This window comes from Diplotaxodon limnothrissa, linkage group LG3 (genome assembly GCF_057381915.1).
Source record: "Diplotaxodon limnothrissa isolate DT_005_m linkage group LG3, D_limnothrissa_male_GT1.1, whole genome shotgun sequence".
NCBI classification, from domain to species: domain Eukaryota; kingdom Metazoa; phylum Chordata; class Actinopteri; order Cichliformes; family Cichlidae; genus Diplotaxodon; species Diplotaxodon limnothrissa.
Genome location: NC_140598.1, coordinates 1,061,106 through 1,080,916, shown reverse-complemented (window position 1 = coordinate 1,080,916; position 19,811 = coordinate 1,061,106). Strand labels below are relative to the sequence as shown.

The window sequence follows — 19,811 nt, the reverse complement described above, 5'->3', positions numbered from 1 at the left end:
CAAACACAAAACACACAAAAAAAAACAAAAAAACAAACAAAAAAAACAAAAACCACAAAGTAAGTATAACTCAGTTTGTTTTGCAGGACGTTACATTATATGAAAAATACATAATTTAACACAACACAGAGAGTCACCACCATCTCTAAGCAACTTATCAAAGACATTACATTCATGCACATTAAATACATGCTGTGGGTCAAATGTTTTTCCATGTTTGAGATGTTTCCATGTTTGTTGTGATTAGGGATGGGTATCGCTTAGGTTTTAAACGGTGCTCAAACCGGTGCTTAAAGAATGGAGAACACAAAATTGGTCCAAAAACCTCTCATGTTCAGCTGTTTTTTGTGAAAAGATAACAATGTTAGCCTTTTCTGCAGCTACAGGGCATATATGGTATCACTCTGGGCTGGAAGCAGTGATTAAACAATGGAAAAAACACAAACTTTGTCCTAAAACCTCTCATGTTCAGCTGTTTTCCTCTTTTTTTTTTTGCCTTCTTGGCCAGGGTAAAGGGAGTATCTGCCATCAAACAAGAAGACAGCTGCATGTAACTACGACGGTGTTTGCTAGTTCACCTTACATGCATTAATGTAATAACGTGGTTAGCCTACTCAACGTAAATTACACATGAACAACATTAAGCTACTCACGCAGAGAAGAACGGCTGCTGCTGCCATCATCATCCGTCATCATTTCTGCTACACTGGCAGGGCTAGGGGCCAGGACTCTCCTCTTCGAGTTTTTGGGGGATGTTGCTAACTCCAGGTCCGATAACAGGCACCACACCCGCAGTAGATGTGCTCTGTGTGAGGTCTCGCAGCAAGCTATCAAATACGGCGCATTTTTCGGCTTTTAAAAAAACGCTATGCGTCGCCAGGTGTTTCATCAGATTTGAGGTGTTACCTCCTTTGCACAGTATCACAGTATCAGCTTAAAGCAATTGTTGCTGCTGAGTTTGCATCTTTTACTGTGAAGTACAGCCAGACTTTTGACCGCTTCGCCTTGGGCATTTTTAATCTGTAGCTCTGCTTTAAAAGAATGTACGTACCTGTAATGTGCGCTGCTTTTCGGTCTGGTTACTACCGTTTATGTCAGATACCGGTACCCATTCCTAGTTGTGATCAGTGTTTACTCAAAAAAGTAAAGTAAAAAAGTTATGACACATATTACACAGAAGACTTTTTTTTTAAAGTAATGCAGTACATTACTTAAAAGGAGATTTTTGTGTCAAGGCTGAAATGGATCAGTGTCACACTGGAAAAACACCAGGCGAGGCTTTTCTGCAGCCAGGTGAGCCAGATGAACAGGTTAAGTAGATGTGTGGTGGGCGTGGCTTTTTTAAAAGGAAAAACTAAAATAAATATGTTTTCATTGGGGTTATTCCTTGTGACTAATACTAATTAGTATAATAAACGTATGTCTTTACTTTAGAAGTACATATACTAGTGTTAAAAATACTCCAGTAAAAGTTGAAGTACTGATTCAACTTCTTTACTCGAGTAAAAGTAAAAAAGTAGAGGCTCTGAAATACTCAAAGAAAGAAAGTAAAAGTAGCTCTTTGGAGGACATTTGTGCAAAGCTAACCGAACCTTGTGCTTTATTAACATAATGATAAGACAAGTAGATGGAAATACAAAGATTTATTTCAGTCTAAAATTGAATTGTAACCAATCAGTTAAGCTTGAATCAGTTAAGTATGAGCATGAGCAGGAAAAGTAAGGAAAATAAAACAAAAAAAAAAAATAAATTAAAAAAAAAATCTCTATTTCCTACATTGTAGAGGGTGACTTTGCCTCTAAACAATAAATGTGTGCCGTCAGGTAATGTGGATTCAGCAGGTGGGGGAACCTAAAATTAGCTGTAATGTCTCAGTGGAAAAGAATTTAAACTCACAATAATTTCTATTGAGAGCTTCAGTAGATTTTCTTAGTGTTCATGAGTTGTTCTGTCTGTTTACTGGCTGCACACCGTTTATGCTGTCTGTTTTCTAGATGGTATAAAGTTGCTATGAAGGGCGAATTCAGTCAGGGAATCATCATCAGCTAACGTTCATATCAATCTCTGCTACATTTGATGTAAGCTAACTGTGACCATTAATTCATAGCCACTCTGCACTAGTCACACACTGTTTTTACTCTAAATCCTGTGATGGATTTACATCACAGTAAACACGAGTAAACTAACCTGTTTATCCTGCCCTAGCCTGCAGAGGATTTTACATGTAGTCTTTAAATAACCCAGTTAGCAGCAGGTTTCACAATGTGGAAAAACATGATGTCACATGTACAGATCCAATATTTGATTAGAGAACATGAGGACTTAGATGTAAGCTTTAAATAAGCATCCTTCCATTTAAATTTAAGCTCTCTTCTTCCTCTCCTGTCCTCTTTCATGTTCTTTTCACTCACTGATAGAACATTAAATACACTCATGAGTCACCTGATACACACCTGTGTTTGTGTAGTTTTGAGACTCTTCGCTTTGTCAGTTTTCCTCATAGTTTCACACCTGCACGAAGCAGCCTCACCCTGACAGCTCAACCTTCAAATCACTGTGTCAGCTGATCACTTCCTGTCCTGTGATTGGCTGAGCTTCAGGCCTTCTCTCAGTCAAACTGGAAACAGGGATTGAGACAGTGTGAGGGTTTGTGGAGTGCCACAGTGCTGTAATGAATACTGTAGTGGAAGAAGTTCTTTCACACTCTTCATCCTGGAGCTGCTTTATGTCCATGATCTGCATGGAAACACATCTATGGAGAGGAAATCCAGCTGCTGAGGGTCACATCTGCATCATTGTAGCTACAGTGGATGTTTCAGCGTCAGGACTGGAGGCGGAGCTTTGTGCGTGTCAGGGTGAGGCCGCAGCAGCCGCCTCCAACCGCAGCGCTCGGGCGTGAAACTAGAAGAAAGGAAGTGATCTGTGGCCGGCTGGACTTCATTCCACAGATGTGCTTTAACAAAGTGTGAAGCTGAACTCTGAGCTGTGACAGTGAAGCAGTGTGAGAGTGTCAGTAGATGATCAGCAGAGGAAAGTGAAGCTGCTGTGAGCTGATGTCCTGAAGGGCTTTTAAAGAGTCTCTGAGTTTGACAGGAACATGAAGATGTTTGTGATCCTCCTGCACGGTAAGTACACCTTCCTCTCTCTGCTCTCATCATCAGCTTTTCTTTCATCTCTCTCTCTTTAATGTGTTGAAGTGCATGGCAATGTAAAACAGGAAACACACGACACTGAACTAAACCTACAGTAAACACAAGGGCACTTTTGGTGGTACTGTGTATTATTTCACACAGTCTGGGGTTACTTCAATACAACAGAGATGATCTACTAACATCCAGACTGGCCAACAGCCTGTATCCACAGGCTGTGAGGCTCCTGAACTCTCTGCCCCCCTCTCACGGACAATAACCATATCCAACTTAATAGCAATGAACTGGTCTGCATTGGTGCATCATATCTTTATTCTCTTCCCCCTCCTGCCCCCCCCCCCCCCTCTTTCTTAAATAGATAACTATCATATCTGATATCATATCTCACAGTACAATAATATTGAATGGGTTGCATTGTTGTATTTTGTCATGTTTCTCAGGTCTTTGTCTGAATTTCTACGAACATTATTGCTAAGGATTGTCTTATTGCATTGGAGTCACACTGGGTTAAATATGTACACTTGGGTTTTAAGGGGTATTTATTATTTTCTTCTTTTTTTTGGGTTGTATGGAAGCCCCAAACGCAATTTCATTGTTCTTGACAATGACAATAAATAAATAAATACTAAATACTAAATACTAAAAGAACAAAACCTAAGAACTAAGTTACTACTGATAATCAGAATTAAGCTGAAACATTGAATAAAGATAATCCGAACAGCACAACTAGAAAAACTGAACATAAATCATGTAAAATAATACAAAACACAAGAAACTGAAAATCCTGGGAGCAGAACCAAAGCAGAAGACCGACCCGGGGTGGCAAGTCAGTGGCAATGACAGAGCAGATCAGGAGCCCCACCGCAGGTCAAGTGGCACTGGCCACATAGGTGAGAAGGCCATCCATGACGGCAAAGATCCTTAGCTGATGGCTGGAAAAGTGGCCGGCGATGGTGTGCCGGGTTTGGACGAGCAGGCCATGCTGGATGTGGACGTGGGCAAGCTAGATTTGGACGAGACGGCGGTGTGAGAGCCGCGGGACCAGACGAGGCAGGAAAAGACGGTGGTGGACCAGGCAAGGCAGGACCAGACGAAGGTGGAGCAGCCTCGGGCAGCTGAAAGGCCGGGGATATGGCTGCTGCAGGTAGTGGAAGTGGTGGCGCTGATGGCGGCGCTGATGGCTGGACAGGCTCAGAGCCTCCAAAGGAGACAGGTGGCTGAAGCAACCCCTTGGGACCTCCAGTGGAGACAGAAGATCGTTGGACGGACCAGTTGGGCCCTGGTGTGTGTAGCAAAAAGTGCTGCAAAAGTTGGTGAAGCACACTCGGTAACCAGGAGAGACCAGAATCCAGGCATTGTAGCCATTTATCTACAGCTCACTAAAACTCCTTTTCAGAATGATCCAGCCACAGGTCAGATAACTTATTCACAGAGTAAATAATATCCTCCTGGAGCTCCTCAGACGGCAAGAGTGCTGCTGGGTCGCTTGTTTGGTTTGGTCGTTCTGTCATGACGTGCTGTGCGGCAGGGAGGATTAGACCCAAATGCAGGATCTCAAAAATGTGACTTAAACCCATAATGTAGCTTGTATTGTGGGAAAAACTCTTCATGAAAATAAAGACTTACTAAAACCAACCAAAACCTCACACTTGAAACTAGAAATTAAACATTAGCCAACTAACAGGAGCACGAAACAAACATACAGCATAGCGACAACATGACACGATCCAGGGAAAGGAAAACATGGGGATTAAATACACAGTGGAGTAATCAGGGAATTTGAGACAGGAGGAAAACACAAGTGGGAGAAATTAGACGTAACAAGACAAGAGTTATTTTCCACTTTAATGTCTGTCTCCACTGTTCAGCCACAGATCTATAATACATGGTCCAGATGTTAGGTGTGCTTTGACATCTGGACCACCAAACACCTGTCAGATCTGTAACTGAGTCATAAATGGGAAGATTAGGTTCCTGGGCTGTAACAGAAATCATTGTGTAGAGACTATTGTGGTGCTGTGGGCGGAGCCTGAATACTGTTAGCTGGTTTCAGTTGTGCATGTGTCAGAAAGATATTTTCTTTAAACAAACCTTGATCCGCGCCTGACACACTGTCATGGTTTTTGTTATTTATGGTTGTAATCCTGAGCTTTTGGAGACGAACAGTTACAGGATAGAGACAAAGTTTTTGTTTGCGGGTTTGACCCACCAGTTACCAACAAATGCTGAGAACATCTCGCCCTGTCTTTCCAAATAAGTCACCAAATACATAAGAACTACAACAAGCAACTATCACATGGTGTACACAGTAGTTAGGAACAGAACGTAGGAGGTAATGTTCTTTGTTGGGTTGTTGTTAGAACTTCTCACTGTTTCAGACTTTGGACTTAGTTTGACATTTTTATGTGATGGACTTCCTGCCTCTGATCTGCGCTGTGTTCTTTTTAATGAGTTGTTAAAATGTTGAATGTTTCTGTCGTTCTGTCTCCTGGTTTCTGTAAATGTGTCTAAACTTGATCTTCACCTTAAAGTGACTCATGGAGTCTCTTTCTGTGTGTCCTCAGTTTCCCAGCATGCCTCAGCTGTGGAGCTGCATGAGGGGGACACGTTCATCCTGCCCTGTCACGTCGACACTTTTAATCTGACTAAATCCACAGTGGTGTGGAGTCGCTCCGACCTCAGTCCTCCAACCGTCCACCAGCGTCAGCTTCAAGGAGACGAACTGAAAGATCAAAACCAGCGTTACAGCGGCCGAACATCCATGAAGGCTGACGCTCTGGAAACTGGAGACCTCAGCCTGAACCTAACCAACCTCCAACTGTCTGACAGCGCCACCTACACCTGCTCCGTCAGAGACTTTGGAGATGAGCTGAGTCGGAGTGATGTACAGCTGCAGGTCAAAGGTCAGCAACAAACATCTGCTGTAGATACATCTGACATCACTCAGATAAAACTTTACTATTTTATTGCTGCATAAATATGTTCACTCAAAAAATATTAGCTTGAGGTATGTTCAATAAAATATATCACCACATTCAGTCAGAGGTCAAAGGTCATGTTTTTCTGAACTTCACAGAACGGTTTCCATCCTGGGCCAAAGCTCTCCTGATTCTGCTGATTTTTCTTTTGGTTTCTGGAAGTCTCATATGTTATTTCCGTCAATATTATAAATCAGGTGAGTGTTCCGTACTATACACAAGTAGAGCTCACACAAACTTGCTCCAGAAGCTGAAAGAGTTGAGAGTTACAAACAGCTGATACAGAGAGCTGAAGAGAAACTTCCAGGTTTGTTCCAGAAGTCAGAAAACCTCCTTCAGACTCAGTCATTGATCAGTGAAACAGCTCCACAACATGACTTTACTAAACAGTGTGTGTGCTTCACTGCATTGATCTGACACAGAGGCTGCATGTGGACAAGCTGTTCTTTCATTATCTGCAGTTAATCCAGACAAAAGACTCGTTTCTCATATTTCCAAGAGAGACCAGCAGGGGGCAGAAGATGTTACAACAAATACCACTAATAATATAACAAGTAAAGAACCAATATTCATTCAGAATGTTTAAATACTATATTCTGTACAGACCAGTGAACACAAATGTATGAGTTGTGTGCAATAACAGACCAAAACAAGAACACTGACCAAAAGAGCTGTTCTCTCGTTTCTGACAATTTTAGCTCAATTTGTAGATTATTCCAGGAAACCTTATATCCTAAAGCCTTTTTTTTTACGGTGGCCCTGAGAGGCCAAACGGACTGCAACTTCAGAAAACACTTGCAAAAAGAAAAATGCTGCAAAAAGAAAAAAGCTGCAAAAAGAAAAATGCTGCAAAAAGAAAAATGCTGCAAAAAGAAAAACGCTTGCAAAAAGAAAAACGCTTGCAAAAAGAAAAACGCTGCAAAAAGAAAAACGCTGCAAAAAGAAAAATGCTGAAAAACGCTGCAAAAAGAAAAATGCTGCAAAAAGAAAAACACCTGCAAAAAGAAAAACACCTGCAAAAAGAAAAACGCTGCAAAAAGAAAAACGCTGCAAAAAGAAAAACGCTGCGAAAAGAAAAATGCTGCAAAAAGAAAAATGCTGCGAAAAGAAAAACGCTGCAAAAAGAAAAATGCTGCAAAAAGAAAAAATGCTGCAAAAAGAAAAACGCTGCAAAAAGAAAAATGCTGCAAAAAGAAAAACGCTGCAAAAAGAAAAACGCTGCAAAAGCACACACAACACAACGGAAATGTTTCTGGGGAGACAATAAGCGGACGGACCAGTTGCATGAACCAAAACATGCTAACAAGTGCACTGGGACTGGGAGACACTTCAAAGAAGTGGAAGCGGAGCAGCCAAAGAGTAAACTTTCAAAAGTAAGTACTGAATGTTATGTCACTTATTTATGTGCAAATGTTTAATAATGAGAAACATTAAAACATTACTGTTGGCCACATGCCGGCAAAGTTATGTGACATTAGCGATGTTTGAACTTTCAGCGTTTACTTTGTTTTAAAGCCTTTATACGCCGTTCGATAGTCGACCTTAATCTTACAGAGAATCTGATGATTTTATGGATAATTAAAGTCAGTCATATATCCACAAACACAACAAGCTGAAAGTCAGTGATGCTGCTCTGTTTGCAGTCCTGAATATCACGGCACCAGCAGGATTCACTGCACTGTTAATGTTAGCTATGTTATATTGCTGCCTCTGTTCGGTGGTGTCGAGCCAAACGGACTTTAACGTGTGTTTGAACGAGCTGACGGTTCACTCGTTAAGCTGAAAGAAAGATGCTTTAATCACAGCAGTCACACATGTGTCCACTGCACCATCTGGAACTCTTCTTGTTTAGCACTCGTAATAACACAAACATTAAATCCTCCTGTTTGTAGCAGTGTGTACACCTGAGACTGTCACCTGTCTGTCTGTCCTGCACTCTCTCTCTGTTTCTTTCTGATTGTGGAATAAAAGTATGAACATGTGTTTATAAGTTACACTTGTGTTTGAATCCTGCAGCTTATCACACATTTGATTTCCATGTGTGACGACTGCAAGTGTCCAGAGTGAGGACAGACTGAGGGACCCACTGCTGCATATCATCTATGAGGCTTTGCAGCCCTGATGATCCACCAGGACAAACTCAGCAGTGTGTGAGGAAGAGGAGGAGGAAGAGCCAGCAGCAGCTGACAGATGGAGAGAATAGACAGACTGTTCCCTGTTTGTGAAGGACTGCTAGGAAAGTTTAACATAACTAATTGTCTGTCCTGAATCAGTCTTATTAGGTAATGTTCAAATAATGTGATCATCCCAGTGTTTTCAGTGTGGGAGAAAGTACTCAGGGCCTTCAAGTTACACACTATGAAAGGCAGCAACAAGTTTAATGTTCAGAAACCTAAAGTCTGTATCAGCAGCAGAATGGAGCTAAAAATAAATGTTTGTTACAGTTCTATGAAGCTTTGAGGATTTTGGATCAGTATCACTGCTGTGTGTGTTGCATCATATTGCTGTAATTGTTTATATGCTTTATATATTCTGAGCTAAGTTGATCTCTAGTGTTACATCATATTCTATAAGGATGTTATGTGTTTGTAGACTTTCTGCCCAGTTTGACCCATTTAGCAGAAGTCAGCCTGTTTAAGGCTCTGATATCTATTCTGTATGACTTAAAGCAGTTATGACATGGTCTGATTTTCTCACCCAATAAAGGAATATTTCATATATCAGTCTACTCTTCATTCTATCAGACACAGTTATCACAGCTTGTACATTTTCTTTTTATAAATATATGTAAGCAATGAGCCAAATTTAGTAATGGCAACATACTGAAGGAACAACATTTGTCTCTTATATATGATACACCTATATATGCACTGTCAAAGATACTTGTCTTTGAGTGAAGATTTAAGGTGATAGGACATATAAATAACTGGAACTTGAATCTGTACTGGGCTCAGTATTTGACACAGAGTTCATGTTCACTGCTGTAATAGCTAATAATGATTAATATAATAACTATAATATTGGCCATATTATATTTACATTACCAAAGTGATATGACTTTAGTCTCATGAACAACATCAGCTAATTGTTATTTACTAGCTAATCTTAAATGACTGTTCAGCACAGAAATGAAGCCCAAAAATCATGTTTTGCTGTCCTGTGGTCTCAGCCTCAGATACTTATCAAATCACACAAAGCTCTTGTAGAAACAAACAAATGAACTAAATATGTTCTCCTTCATTTCTGTCAAACCAAGTTGTATGACACGTTTCCAGCAGTTAGTATCATGGTTGCTAGGCAACCTGGGAAGCTCGACAGAGACTAGACCGTCCCATACAGACAAACTTGCCGTTTATTTTGTAAATCGAGCTCAACACTGCCCCTAGCGTCCGGGAGCACTTCCGTTGTGTTTTGGAGTTTGCAAGTGTTTTGGAGTTTGCAAGTGTTTTGGAGTTTGTACATGAGTTGTCTCTAGGGGCCACCGTAGATAGGCCACGTGAAACCAGATTCGTGTTAAACAATATAGGGGGAGGAAAATGCACCATGTCAACAGGTATCAGGCTGTGATGTTCTCCTTTATAGTGGACAGAAATTATTATTTTTTGGAGTGGCACAGATAATTTGTGGCATCTTATTGAATGCAGAACAGCTGATTGTTCTGTAAATAGTTTGAAATGGTTATTTAAAAAAGGGGTAAAAGGTTAATGGCTGCAAATAACTGTTGTTTGCAAAATTTGTACATATTTTAAAACTGACAATTTATATTTGCATTTAAAGTTATGAAATAGGATTCATTAAACATGTTTGTGGTTGTTACAGTAAAAAATATAACTTTTTCTACTCTGATTTTAATTTTTTTTTTATTTTAGATCAACTGTGTTAATACAGTATATCTAAATGAAAACCTGACTGTAAATTCAGGCATGTGAGGTTGTGTTGAAAAGGATGATACCAAACAAGGCAAAGTAAATAGTTTTTAAGGGTGAAATGAAGAGGTCACATCAAAAGTAGTCAAAAATGGCCAATTATACCCTGGACCCAGAGGGTTAAACATTTTTTTAAAGTAACACAATAGTTACTTTTCAAGTAATTAATTACTTTTAGAATATTGTAACTCAGTTACTAACTCAGTTACTGTTTTTGAAGAGGTAACTAGTAACTATAATTAGTTACGTTTTCAAAGTAGCTCGCCCAACACTGGTAGTTGGTAACATCTGAATTATCCATTCAGCAAAGGAAAATACACAGATTTCCATATTTCAGGGATTTCACTGTTTAAACGCTTACATTAAAAATACAGGTTAGTGGTTCTGCCAGATATCAGCAATCACACATTGGTCACTGATATTTGCAAAAATACCAATATGGACATGTTAGTGAAAAATAAATCAGTAGGGTTTAATTTCACATAAAGGTCAAGTATGTAAAGAATTTGGAAGAAGGAAATTAGATGTCCTCCAGGCCTTTATCTTCTTAAGACATGCCTGTAACTGATTGATTTGAATGATATCAGAAATAAAAATCAAATGCATAGCATATGCATGGTAATCAAATAAATGTATGAATATTTTTTGTGTGCAAAGAAAACTCCTCATTTACATAAACAAACTGGAATCTATCAGATGTGATTCAAATCACTGCAGTGAATTCCCTTTAATAACTCTGGTGTGTTCTAGTGTTTGCAGTAAAATGTTGTGGTCTACACTGAGGTCTAACAGGACAAGCACAGGAATAAGTCCACTATAACAGGTCATAAGGAGAACATTAGTAACTTCACTACAGCTCATGTTGTGCTTTGTTGTCCTCTCAGTTTATAAGGTGGGGGTGAATTCAGAGGTGGAGTCTGTCCAACTGATCTGCAAAACCACAGTTTGCCTGCCTAAAGATGCTAAAGTGGAGTGGAAGGATGCAAACAACAGGAAGGTCCACATGTATGAGAATGGCTCTGACCAGCCTGAAGAACAGGACGATAAATACAAGAACCGAACAAAGATGAAGAGAAACTTACTGGAACCTGGAGACCTCAGTCTGACCCTGAAACAGCCCACAGATGGAGACAACTCCACCTACACCTGCACTGCCTACAGCAGGGAGGGAAACATCCTGATGAAGAAACAAGTGAATCTCACTGTCAGAGGTCAGTGCTGTAGATACAGGTCAAAGGTCAGAGGTCAGACTCATGATGGTGGTTCAGTCTCAGTGGCTCCATCCAATAATGTCTCAGTGTTAGTATGTCTGATGTTTGTGGCTGTTTTGGTTTTTATTTGATTTCCAGCCAAATGTAAAAGCTTCAGCAGATGAACTGTAGGAGCAAAGTTCATGTGTGAGACTTCATCTGAAAGGTAACATCTTCTAGTTTCTGAACATGTGTTTGTTTAGCATGTGGCTAAAACACAGGCTAAGCTAAGTCAGCTCAAATCTCAGTAAAAACCTTCTTTGGTCCTCATCTATAATCAGTCATATCTGAGTCACAATAACTAGAAGATGATTTCTAGCAGAAGTGTGAACATCTCCACATCCTTTCTCCATGTTATCATCCAAAGCTGTGTGAAGTTTCAGAGCTCTGCAGCTAACAGAGACTTTCAGTTTGCTGCTCTCTTCCTCTGACAGCTCCATTCTTAGGGAGCGTTAGTTCTCTGTTTCACTTTATTCCACTTATTCAGTCTGATGTTCTCTGATCTGTTTCTCTTGTTTAGTGTCTTAAAGGCTGCCAGTGCCTCTCTTTGCTTTAACCAACCTTTCTCTTTATTTCTAAGCTTTTTAAGGACTTTACCTGATGCATCAACCTTTGAAAATGGAAAGAAATCAGTCAGATTTATGGCTGCATCACAGTGTCACATGTAGTTCTCCACATCAGCTGGATTATATCTATAGCAGCAAACAGCAGCTGATCCACAAATCTTTGTCTGTGTTAATAAAGTTAGATCAGTTCAAATACAGTGGAACCCTGACTTACAAAATTAATTCGTTCCCGAGGGTCTTTTGTAAGTCGAAGCACCCATTACGCCTTTTGAGTGAACAATAGGCTATAGGCTAATTACTAACTGCAACAACAATACGTCATTCAAGTGGAACAGTGAAGCGCAAGTACAAAAGCTAAGGGGTTGTCACATGATTCAGAAGGCATTCTGGGCATTCTGGGCTCAGCCAATCAGAGCCAGCGGATTTCGTTACGCCGGCATTTTGCCGTAACGCAGGCAGAGATATTGCATTCAAGTGCCTTCGTAAGTTGAATTTTTCATTAAATGGGGTATTCGCAAGTCAGGATTCCACTGTAGTTTGTTGCTCTGCACTTGAAAGCAGCATGTACAGTTCACGAGCGAACCGCACAGAGCTTCAGACTATCTAATGCTCTGTTCACTAAGGTTAGCAAGTTTAATGACAAGTAAAGGACATTTAAAGACTTCCGTGAGGGAAATACTTGTTTTTGATTAATCTGAAGTGTTTCGATAGGTCTCAGTGAGTTAAAAAGTAGGGTTAGCATGTAAGAACAAAAAATAACAAAAAATAATTTCCCCCAGGGATCAATAAAGTATTCTGATTCTGATTCTGATTCTAAGCCTGCTAAAAGTGTTAGCACATGTTTCTATTATCAATACTGTATGAGATTTAATTTTGGTTGAGGCTTTTGTTGATATTTTGATTAATATTCTTGATTAATGATGATCAATATCCCTGATATAAGATAAGATAAGATAAGATAAGATAAGATAAGATAAGATAAGATGACCTTTATTAGTCCCACAGGTGGGAAATTTGTTTTGTTACAGCAAAAGTGCAAAGTTATGTAGCAGAAATTAGAAAACACTGGAATGCAATAAAATAAAATAAAATACTATATACAGTAGAATAAAATAGAATAGAATAAAATAATATATACAATAGAATAAAATAGAAATACAAATGCTATATACAACTGAGTAAGAAAATACAAAAGTACAACTTCGTCAGAAGAAGAATTGTACAAGAATTGCACATATAGCAGTCTTATTGCACGTGTGAGGGTTTGATCAGCTGCAAAAGTCTTTGTTGTGGAGTCTGACAGCAGTGGGGAGGAAAGACCTGCAAAATCTCTCCGTCCCACACCGTGGGTGCTGCAGCCACTGAATGAGCTGCTCAGTGCTGTCACAGTCTCCTGCATGGGGTGGGAGATGTTGTCCAACAGGGATGACAGCTTAGCCGCCATTCTCCTGTCACTCACCACCTCCACTGGGTCCAGAGGGCATCCTAGAACAGAGCTGGCCCTTCTGATCAGCCTGTTCAGTCTCTTCCTGTCCCCGGCAGAGATGCTGCCGCCCCAGCAGACCACACCATAGAAGATGGCTGAAGCCACCACAGAGTCATAGAAGGAGTGGGCCCTCTACTCCAAACGACCTGAGTACAGCCTGCTCTGCCCTTTCCTGTAGAGGGCATCTGAATTATGAGTCCAGTTTGTTGTTCAGATGAACACCAAGGTACCTGTAGCTGTCCACAGCCTCAATGTCCATACCTTGGATGTTCAGTGGTTGCAGTGGAGGATGCTTGTGCCTGCAGAAGTCTACCACCAGCTTCTTGGTTTTACTGGCGTTGATCTGGAGGTAGTTCAGCTGGCACCAGTCCACAAAGTCCTGAGTCAGTCAGCTGTACTCCTTGTCGTCCCCATCAGTGATGAGGCCGACTATTATGATATTTAACAAGGGGTAAATACTTGGTCTTTTATTCTATCATTTTAATAATTTTACACGCTGCTTAAAACAAAGTATAACATCCACCCACTCTGAATGGTATAACAAATTTAACAAAACCACCCAAAGCAATTAATAATAATCTTACCTTTACAATGACATCTGGAAGGTTGGCTGTCATTCTAGAGAGGTCAGGGCAAGCGTCTTTGACCTCAGGCTTGTGAGTGTTGGTAGTAAAGCCCCATAGGTGCACTCATCCTCTTGTAAGATGTCGAGAGCCACTGTCAGGGGCTTCATCACCGTACAGTACTCTTTCAAGAACTGGTACTCCCTTTCATTAAGTCACTTGATTCCCAGCTTTACACACAGGGGATTAAAATCATTCAAGGGAATTGTGATGATTCTAGAAATGGCCTCATACAGGGAATTCCACCTTGTGGATGTCGGTACCATTAGTTTCCTCCGGCTGACTTCCTCTACCTGTTCAGAGGCTAATGTTGATCGACTTGCTTTAGTCCAAAGAGCAGAACATTTTGCAATGCTACTCCTATATACAGCCTTGGTGTCGCCATAGGAATTTAGATGCTTGTCAACATCGCTTGTTAAAATCAAGTTAATTGTGTGCGATGCACATCTGTAGTGTGGAGGGAGGCCAAACTGTGCATCACCACATGGGGTTGAAAGAGCTTCCTTGACATCAGTAAAGGTCAGTTCCTCGTCATTACCTTCTTCATTTTCAGATTCAGACTCCAAATGACAGGGCTGACATACTCTGAATGCTTTGGCAAAATTGGATGCATTATCCGTTACAGTGGCAATAACGTTGCGTTGTAGTCCATATGATGAATGGATTTCTTCAATCTCTGTTCCAATCACATCATAGGTATGGCTGCCTCTAATTCTGTTGTATGCTAGGGCGGCCTTGTTGTGTTGTAATGTGGAATTAATCCAGTGAACCCATAAAACGTTTATTATTTACTGTCCAGATGTCAGCAGTGGTGGAAACAAACTCTACCTCTTCGAGTGTAGCCTTCAAGTTAGAGTTCATTTTGTCATATTCTCTCTCAAGGTATCTTACAAATGACTTTCTCTGGGGCAGCTTGACATCACTTTTAGTTGGTATTTTTTCTACTATGCATCGGAATGATTCAGAGTCTACAGTGGAAATTGGCAACATGTCCTCGACAATATAGGCAGCGACGAGCTTCTTCAGTTCAGTGACACTAAGTCCTGTCGCTCTTACGTCTAGTTTAACCTGTTTAGTAGGAGTGGGTTCATCTGAGGTTTGCCCAGTGGAAGTAGATGTGGTAGCCACAGCGGTCATGTCAGTGGGGGGATCCTGGGGTTTTTTTGTTAATTTAACATTCCTGTGGCAGTGTGCTAGGTGCTTGCTCAGGTTGGAAGTGGAATTTTTCGATGTAGAAAGAAGTTTTCTTCCGATGCAGAGTGTGCAATGAATGCTTATGTTTTTGTCGCTTTTTAAAGAGTCAAATTGAAAGCAATGTCGGTATTTCCAAGTATTAAATGCTGCACGATTGAACTCTATCCCTCGCTCCATGTTTTCTATTGTTGATTTACAGACGTGCTACCACAGCCATTGCACCTGCTTGCGTCATTGTCAGGAGACACTCTCACAAACAAAATCATAGTTTAGTAATGCAGTAACGCAGCGTTCTTACGGGAAAGTAAGTATAATCTAATTACTTTTTTACAATTGTAATCCCTTACTTTACTCATTACTTGGAAAAAAATAATGTAAAGTTACAAAAAGTAAAGTTACAAGTAACGTGTTACTGCCCATCTCTGGTGATAGAAACACTCAGACTTTGTTTCTCTGCTTCATTAAGTCAAATCTGGCCCTCAGAGACTGAATAAAGTCCTGTCCCACTAACAGCAGCTCCAACAGTCTAGGGATGGGTACCGGTATCCGGTGCCATGATGGCACCGGTTCTGACATAAACAGTAGTAACCAGACCGAAAAGCAGCGCACATTTCGGTGCTTTTTTTCCTGAGCTGTGATACACTTTAGATTCTAGCCAATCATTTTACGTTTCCGAGGATAGTAGGCGGGCCCAGGTAGGTACATTCTTTTAGAGCAGAGCTACAGATTAAAATGCCCAAGGCAAAGCGGTCAAAAGTCTGGCTGTACTTCACAGCAAAATATGCAAACTCAGCAGCCTGCAACAAGTGCTTTAAGCTGATACTGTGATACTGTCAAAGGAGGTAACACCTCAAATCCGATGAAACACCTGGCGACGCATAGCGTTCTTTTTAAAAGCCGAGAAATGCGCCGTATTTGATAGCTTGTTGCGAGACCTCACACCGTGCACATCTACTGGGGGTGTGGTGCCTGTTATCGGACCTGGAGTTAGCAACATCCCCCAAAAACCCGAAGAGGAGAGTCCTGGCCCCTAGCCCTGCCAGTGTAGCAGAAATGATGACGGATGATGACGGCAGCAGCAGCTGTTCTTCTCTGCGTGATTAGCTTAATGTTGTTCGTGTGTAATTTACGTTGAGTAGGCTAACCACGTTATTACATTAATGCAGTAAGGTGAACTAGCAAACACCGTCGTAGTTACATGCGGCTGTCTTCTTGTTTGATGGCAGATACTCCCTTCACCCTGGCCAAAAAGGCTAAAATGATCAAAGAAAAAGAGGGAAACAGCTAAACATGAGAGGTTTTTGGACAAAGTTTGTGTTTTTTGCATTGTTTAAGCACTGCTTCCAGCCAAGAATGATACCATATATGCCCCATAGCTGCAGAAAAGGCTAACATTGTTATCTTTTTACAAAAAAACAGCTGAACATGAGAGGTTTTTGGACCAATTTTGTGTTCACCATTCTTTAAGCACCAGTTTGAGCACCGTTTAAGCACCAGCACCATTTCAAAAGTACCGGTTTGGCACCGGTATCGGATAAAACCTAAACGATACCCATCCCTACTGTTCACTGCTTTCTTCCTGTCAGTCTTCATCTTTCTGCTGCGTCTCCTCTTCACACTGACCACTTTCTATCTAACAGTGAGCTCCCAGTGAAGCAGCAGCATTCAGCCTGTTAGAGTCAACACAAATGTCTCCATCCAAGCTCATGTTGTGCTTTATTGTCCTCTCAGTCACCCGGGTAGTGGTGGATTCAGGGGTGGAGTCTGTCCAGCTGCCCTTCAATACCACACTTCACCTGCCTGACGATGCTAAAGTGGAGTGGATGGACAGAGGCAGCAGGATGGTCTATGTTTATCATAACGGCTCTGACCAGCCTGAAGAACAGCACCAGATTTATAGAGACCAAACGAAGATGAATGAAGACCTGCTGAAAACTGGAGACCTCAGTCTGACCCTGAAATATCCCACAGGCTGGAATACAGACAGCTACACCTGCACCGTCTACAGCAGGGAGGGAAATATCCTGCTGAAGAAACAAGTGGAGCTGAAAGTCAGAGGTCAGTGCTGTAGATACAGGTCAAAGGTCAGAGGTCATGCAAGAGTTTATTCTCTAAACATTTTAAGTTTGAATCTTTTTTCAGTTCATTCAAATAATATAAATTCTTTGATGCCGTTGTCTAAAAGCCAAAACTTTTAGGGGGAGCAACTGTACGTTTAATTGAACAGACCAAGACTAAGAGTCCCCACAGTGGGAGTCCATGATGGCTCAAAGTCTCTGATCCTAACTGTTCCTGAGCCTCTCCCCCTGCCTCCTCTTTGGATCTTCTCCTCCTCTGTAACATGAGGAAACATGCAGAAATGATTGAGTCAGCATGCTATTCATCACATGCTTCACCATATTTTTCTGTCTTCGGGTTGGAAGGAAGTTGGTTTGGAAACATATTCAGCGATGCTTCATCTCCTGCTTTGTGTTTGTGTGGGCGCCATCCTGATGACATCCAGTTTGTGCTCCACTGGGTGATGAGAGTCAAACCTTATACAATGAACCATATGTGGTGGTTTATGGTACATATCAACTTTTAAATGTCCCCCATTACTGATGGACATCTCACAGTCTAAGAAGGCTAACCTGCTACTTTTCATATCCTCCCTGGTGAATTTGTGTAGGTCCACCAGGTTAATATAATCAGTGAATTGTGGTACATCCTCAGGTTTAGATTTTACCTAGATGTTATTCACGTACCTCAACTAATCACTTGGTGTTGTTCCAGGGCAGTATAATAAACCCCCCTTTTCCACTTCTTCCATGTACAAGTTGGACACAATGGATGAAAATGAAGAACCCATGGTATACCCATGTTTCTGCCAGTAGTACTGACTCTTGTATGTGAAATAGGTGGAATTAAGACAGTTCCAAGAGCAAACACACTTGGTCAGTAATGAGAGTGATTCTGTTGATGGTATTGGGGTCATCCTGTAATCTTTTATGAACTACCTCCAACGCTTCAGTAATTGGAACACAAGTGGAGAGAGATGTAACATCCCAATGGTACATCTTTCAATGCTGTGATTGCAGCCAATCCTCAAATCTCTGTGAATAGTATTCATGGTCATCGATGAGTAGTCATTGATCAATGGTCGTAGATCAGTGGTCATGACAATTTGCATATTAATGGTCAAAAACTGACCCCCCCCAGCCTATTGGCAGCACGGTGGCATGGTGGTTAGCACTGTTGCCGCACAGCAAGGAGGTCCTGAGTTGAATTCCAACATCAGGCCGGGGTCTTTCTGTGTGGAGTTTGCATGTTCTCCCTGTGTTTGCGTGGGTTCCCTCCGGGTACTTCGGCTTCCTCCCACTGTCCAAAGACATGCAGTTTGTGGGGATAGGTTAATTGGATAATCCAAATTGTCACTAGGTGTGAATGTGCGAATGGTTGTCTGTCCCTGTGTGTTGGCCCTGCAACAGACTGGCGACCTGTCCAGGGTGTACCCCGCCTCTCGCCCTATGACAGCTGGGATAGGCTCCAGCGCCCCCCGCGACCCTGAAAAAGGATAAGTGGAAGCGAATGGATGGATGATGAGTAGTCATTGATCAATGGTCGTAGATCAGTGGTCATGACAACTTGCATATTAACTCATTCACTGCCATTGACGTCTGTAGACGTCAATTGAAAAACTTACGTTGACTGCCATGAAAATGGCTGGCAGTGAATGAGTTAATGGTCAAAAACTGACACCGCCCCCCAGCCTATTGTTCATTCGCAGTCAGCTGAGAAGACACTTGGATGACTGACAAAACATTTCTCCCACTGAAAACCCTATGTCCAGATGAACACGACCAACTTTTTTGTGATTTCCTCCTTTCGATGTGGAGGAGTAGCATCTCTACTCTGAGCACTCCAAATATCAACACTTCACCGAGTTCTTTTGATTCCTCAGAGGCATCCGATGGAACACAAAACACTGCTCAGTAGACCATTTAACACTTTATTTTTTTTTTAACATTACTTCTAGAAGAGAGATGCGTCCTACATGACACGTTGCAGCAGATCTCAAAATGGTGACGCGCACCTGACAGTTTTATTCCCGGCCACCCCATTCTAGTCTAAACAACAGCATTTCAGTAACTTTTGACTACTACTTCAGGAAAAACTGAACAGGATGGAGGTGGACCCCTGCCTGGTGGCTTGGATCTCCGACTACCTCACCGACAGACCACAGTACGTCAGGCTGAAGGACATCACGTCTGACACAGTGGTCAGCAGCACAGGAGCACCACAGGGAACTGTGCTGTCCCCTCTTCTCTTCACCCTGTACACCTCTGACTTCTGCTACAACTCTGAATTATGCCATATTCAGAAGTTTGCAGATGACACGGCCATCATGGGGTGTATCTGGGATGATCAAGAAGAGGAGTACAGAAGTCTGGTGAGGAACTTTGTCGCATGGAGTCACACAAACCACCTGCAACTCAACACCTCAAAGACTAAGGAACTGGTTGTGGACTTCGGGAGGTCCAGAGAAGGTCCACTGCCAGTTCAGATAGAGGGGGAGGAGGTGGAGGTGGTCAACAAGTACAAGTACCTCGGGCTGTGGGTGGACAATAAACTGGACTGGTCATGCAACACAGAGCACCTG

The 19,811-nt window shown here is 41.6% G+C and overlaps 1 protein-coding gene across 1 annotated transcript in view; it reads left to right on the top strand.

The window, feature by feature from the left end:
- Nucleotides 1-3,097: 3,097 nt before the first annotated feature.
- The window catches only part of LOC146634233 (uncharacterized), a 31,428-nt gene continuing 14,714 nt past the window's right edge, over nucleotides 3,098-19,811 (top strand). Inside the window, exons 1-6 of the mRNA XM_085375709.1 lie at nucleotides 3,098-3,125; nucleotides 5,714-6,052; nucleotides 6,226-6,324; nucleotides 10,938-11,264; nucleotides 16,904-17,230; nucleotides 17,414-17,421. Of these exons, the coding sequence (XP_085231835.1) occupies nucleotides 3,098-3,125; nucleotides 5,714-6,052; nucleotides 6,226-6,324; nucleotides 10,938-11,264; nucleotides 16,904-17,230; nucleotides 17,414-17,421 (1,128 nt within the window). The remainder of the gene's footprint in view (nucleotides 3,126-5,713; nucleotides 6,053-6,225; nucleotides 6,325-10,937; nucleotides 11,265-16,903; nucleotides 17,231-17,413; nucleotides 17,422-19,811) is intronic.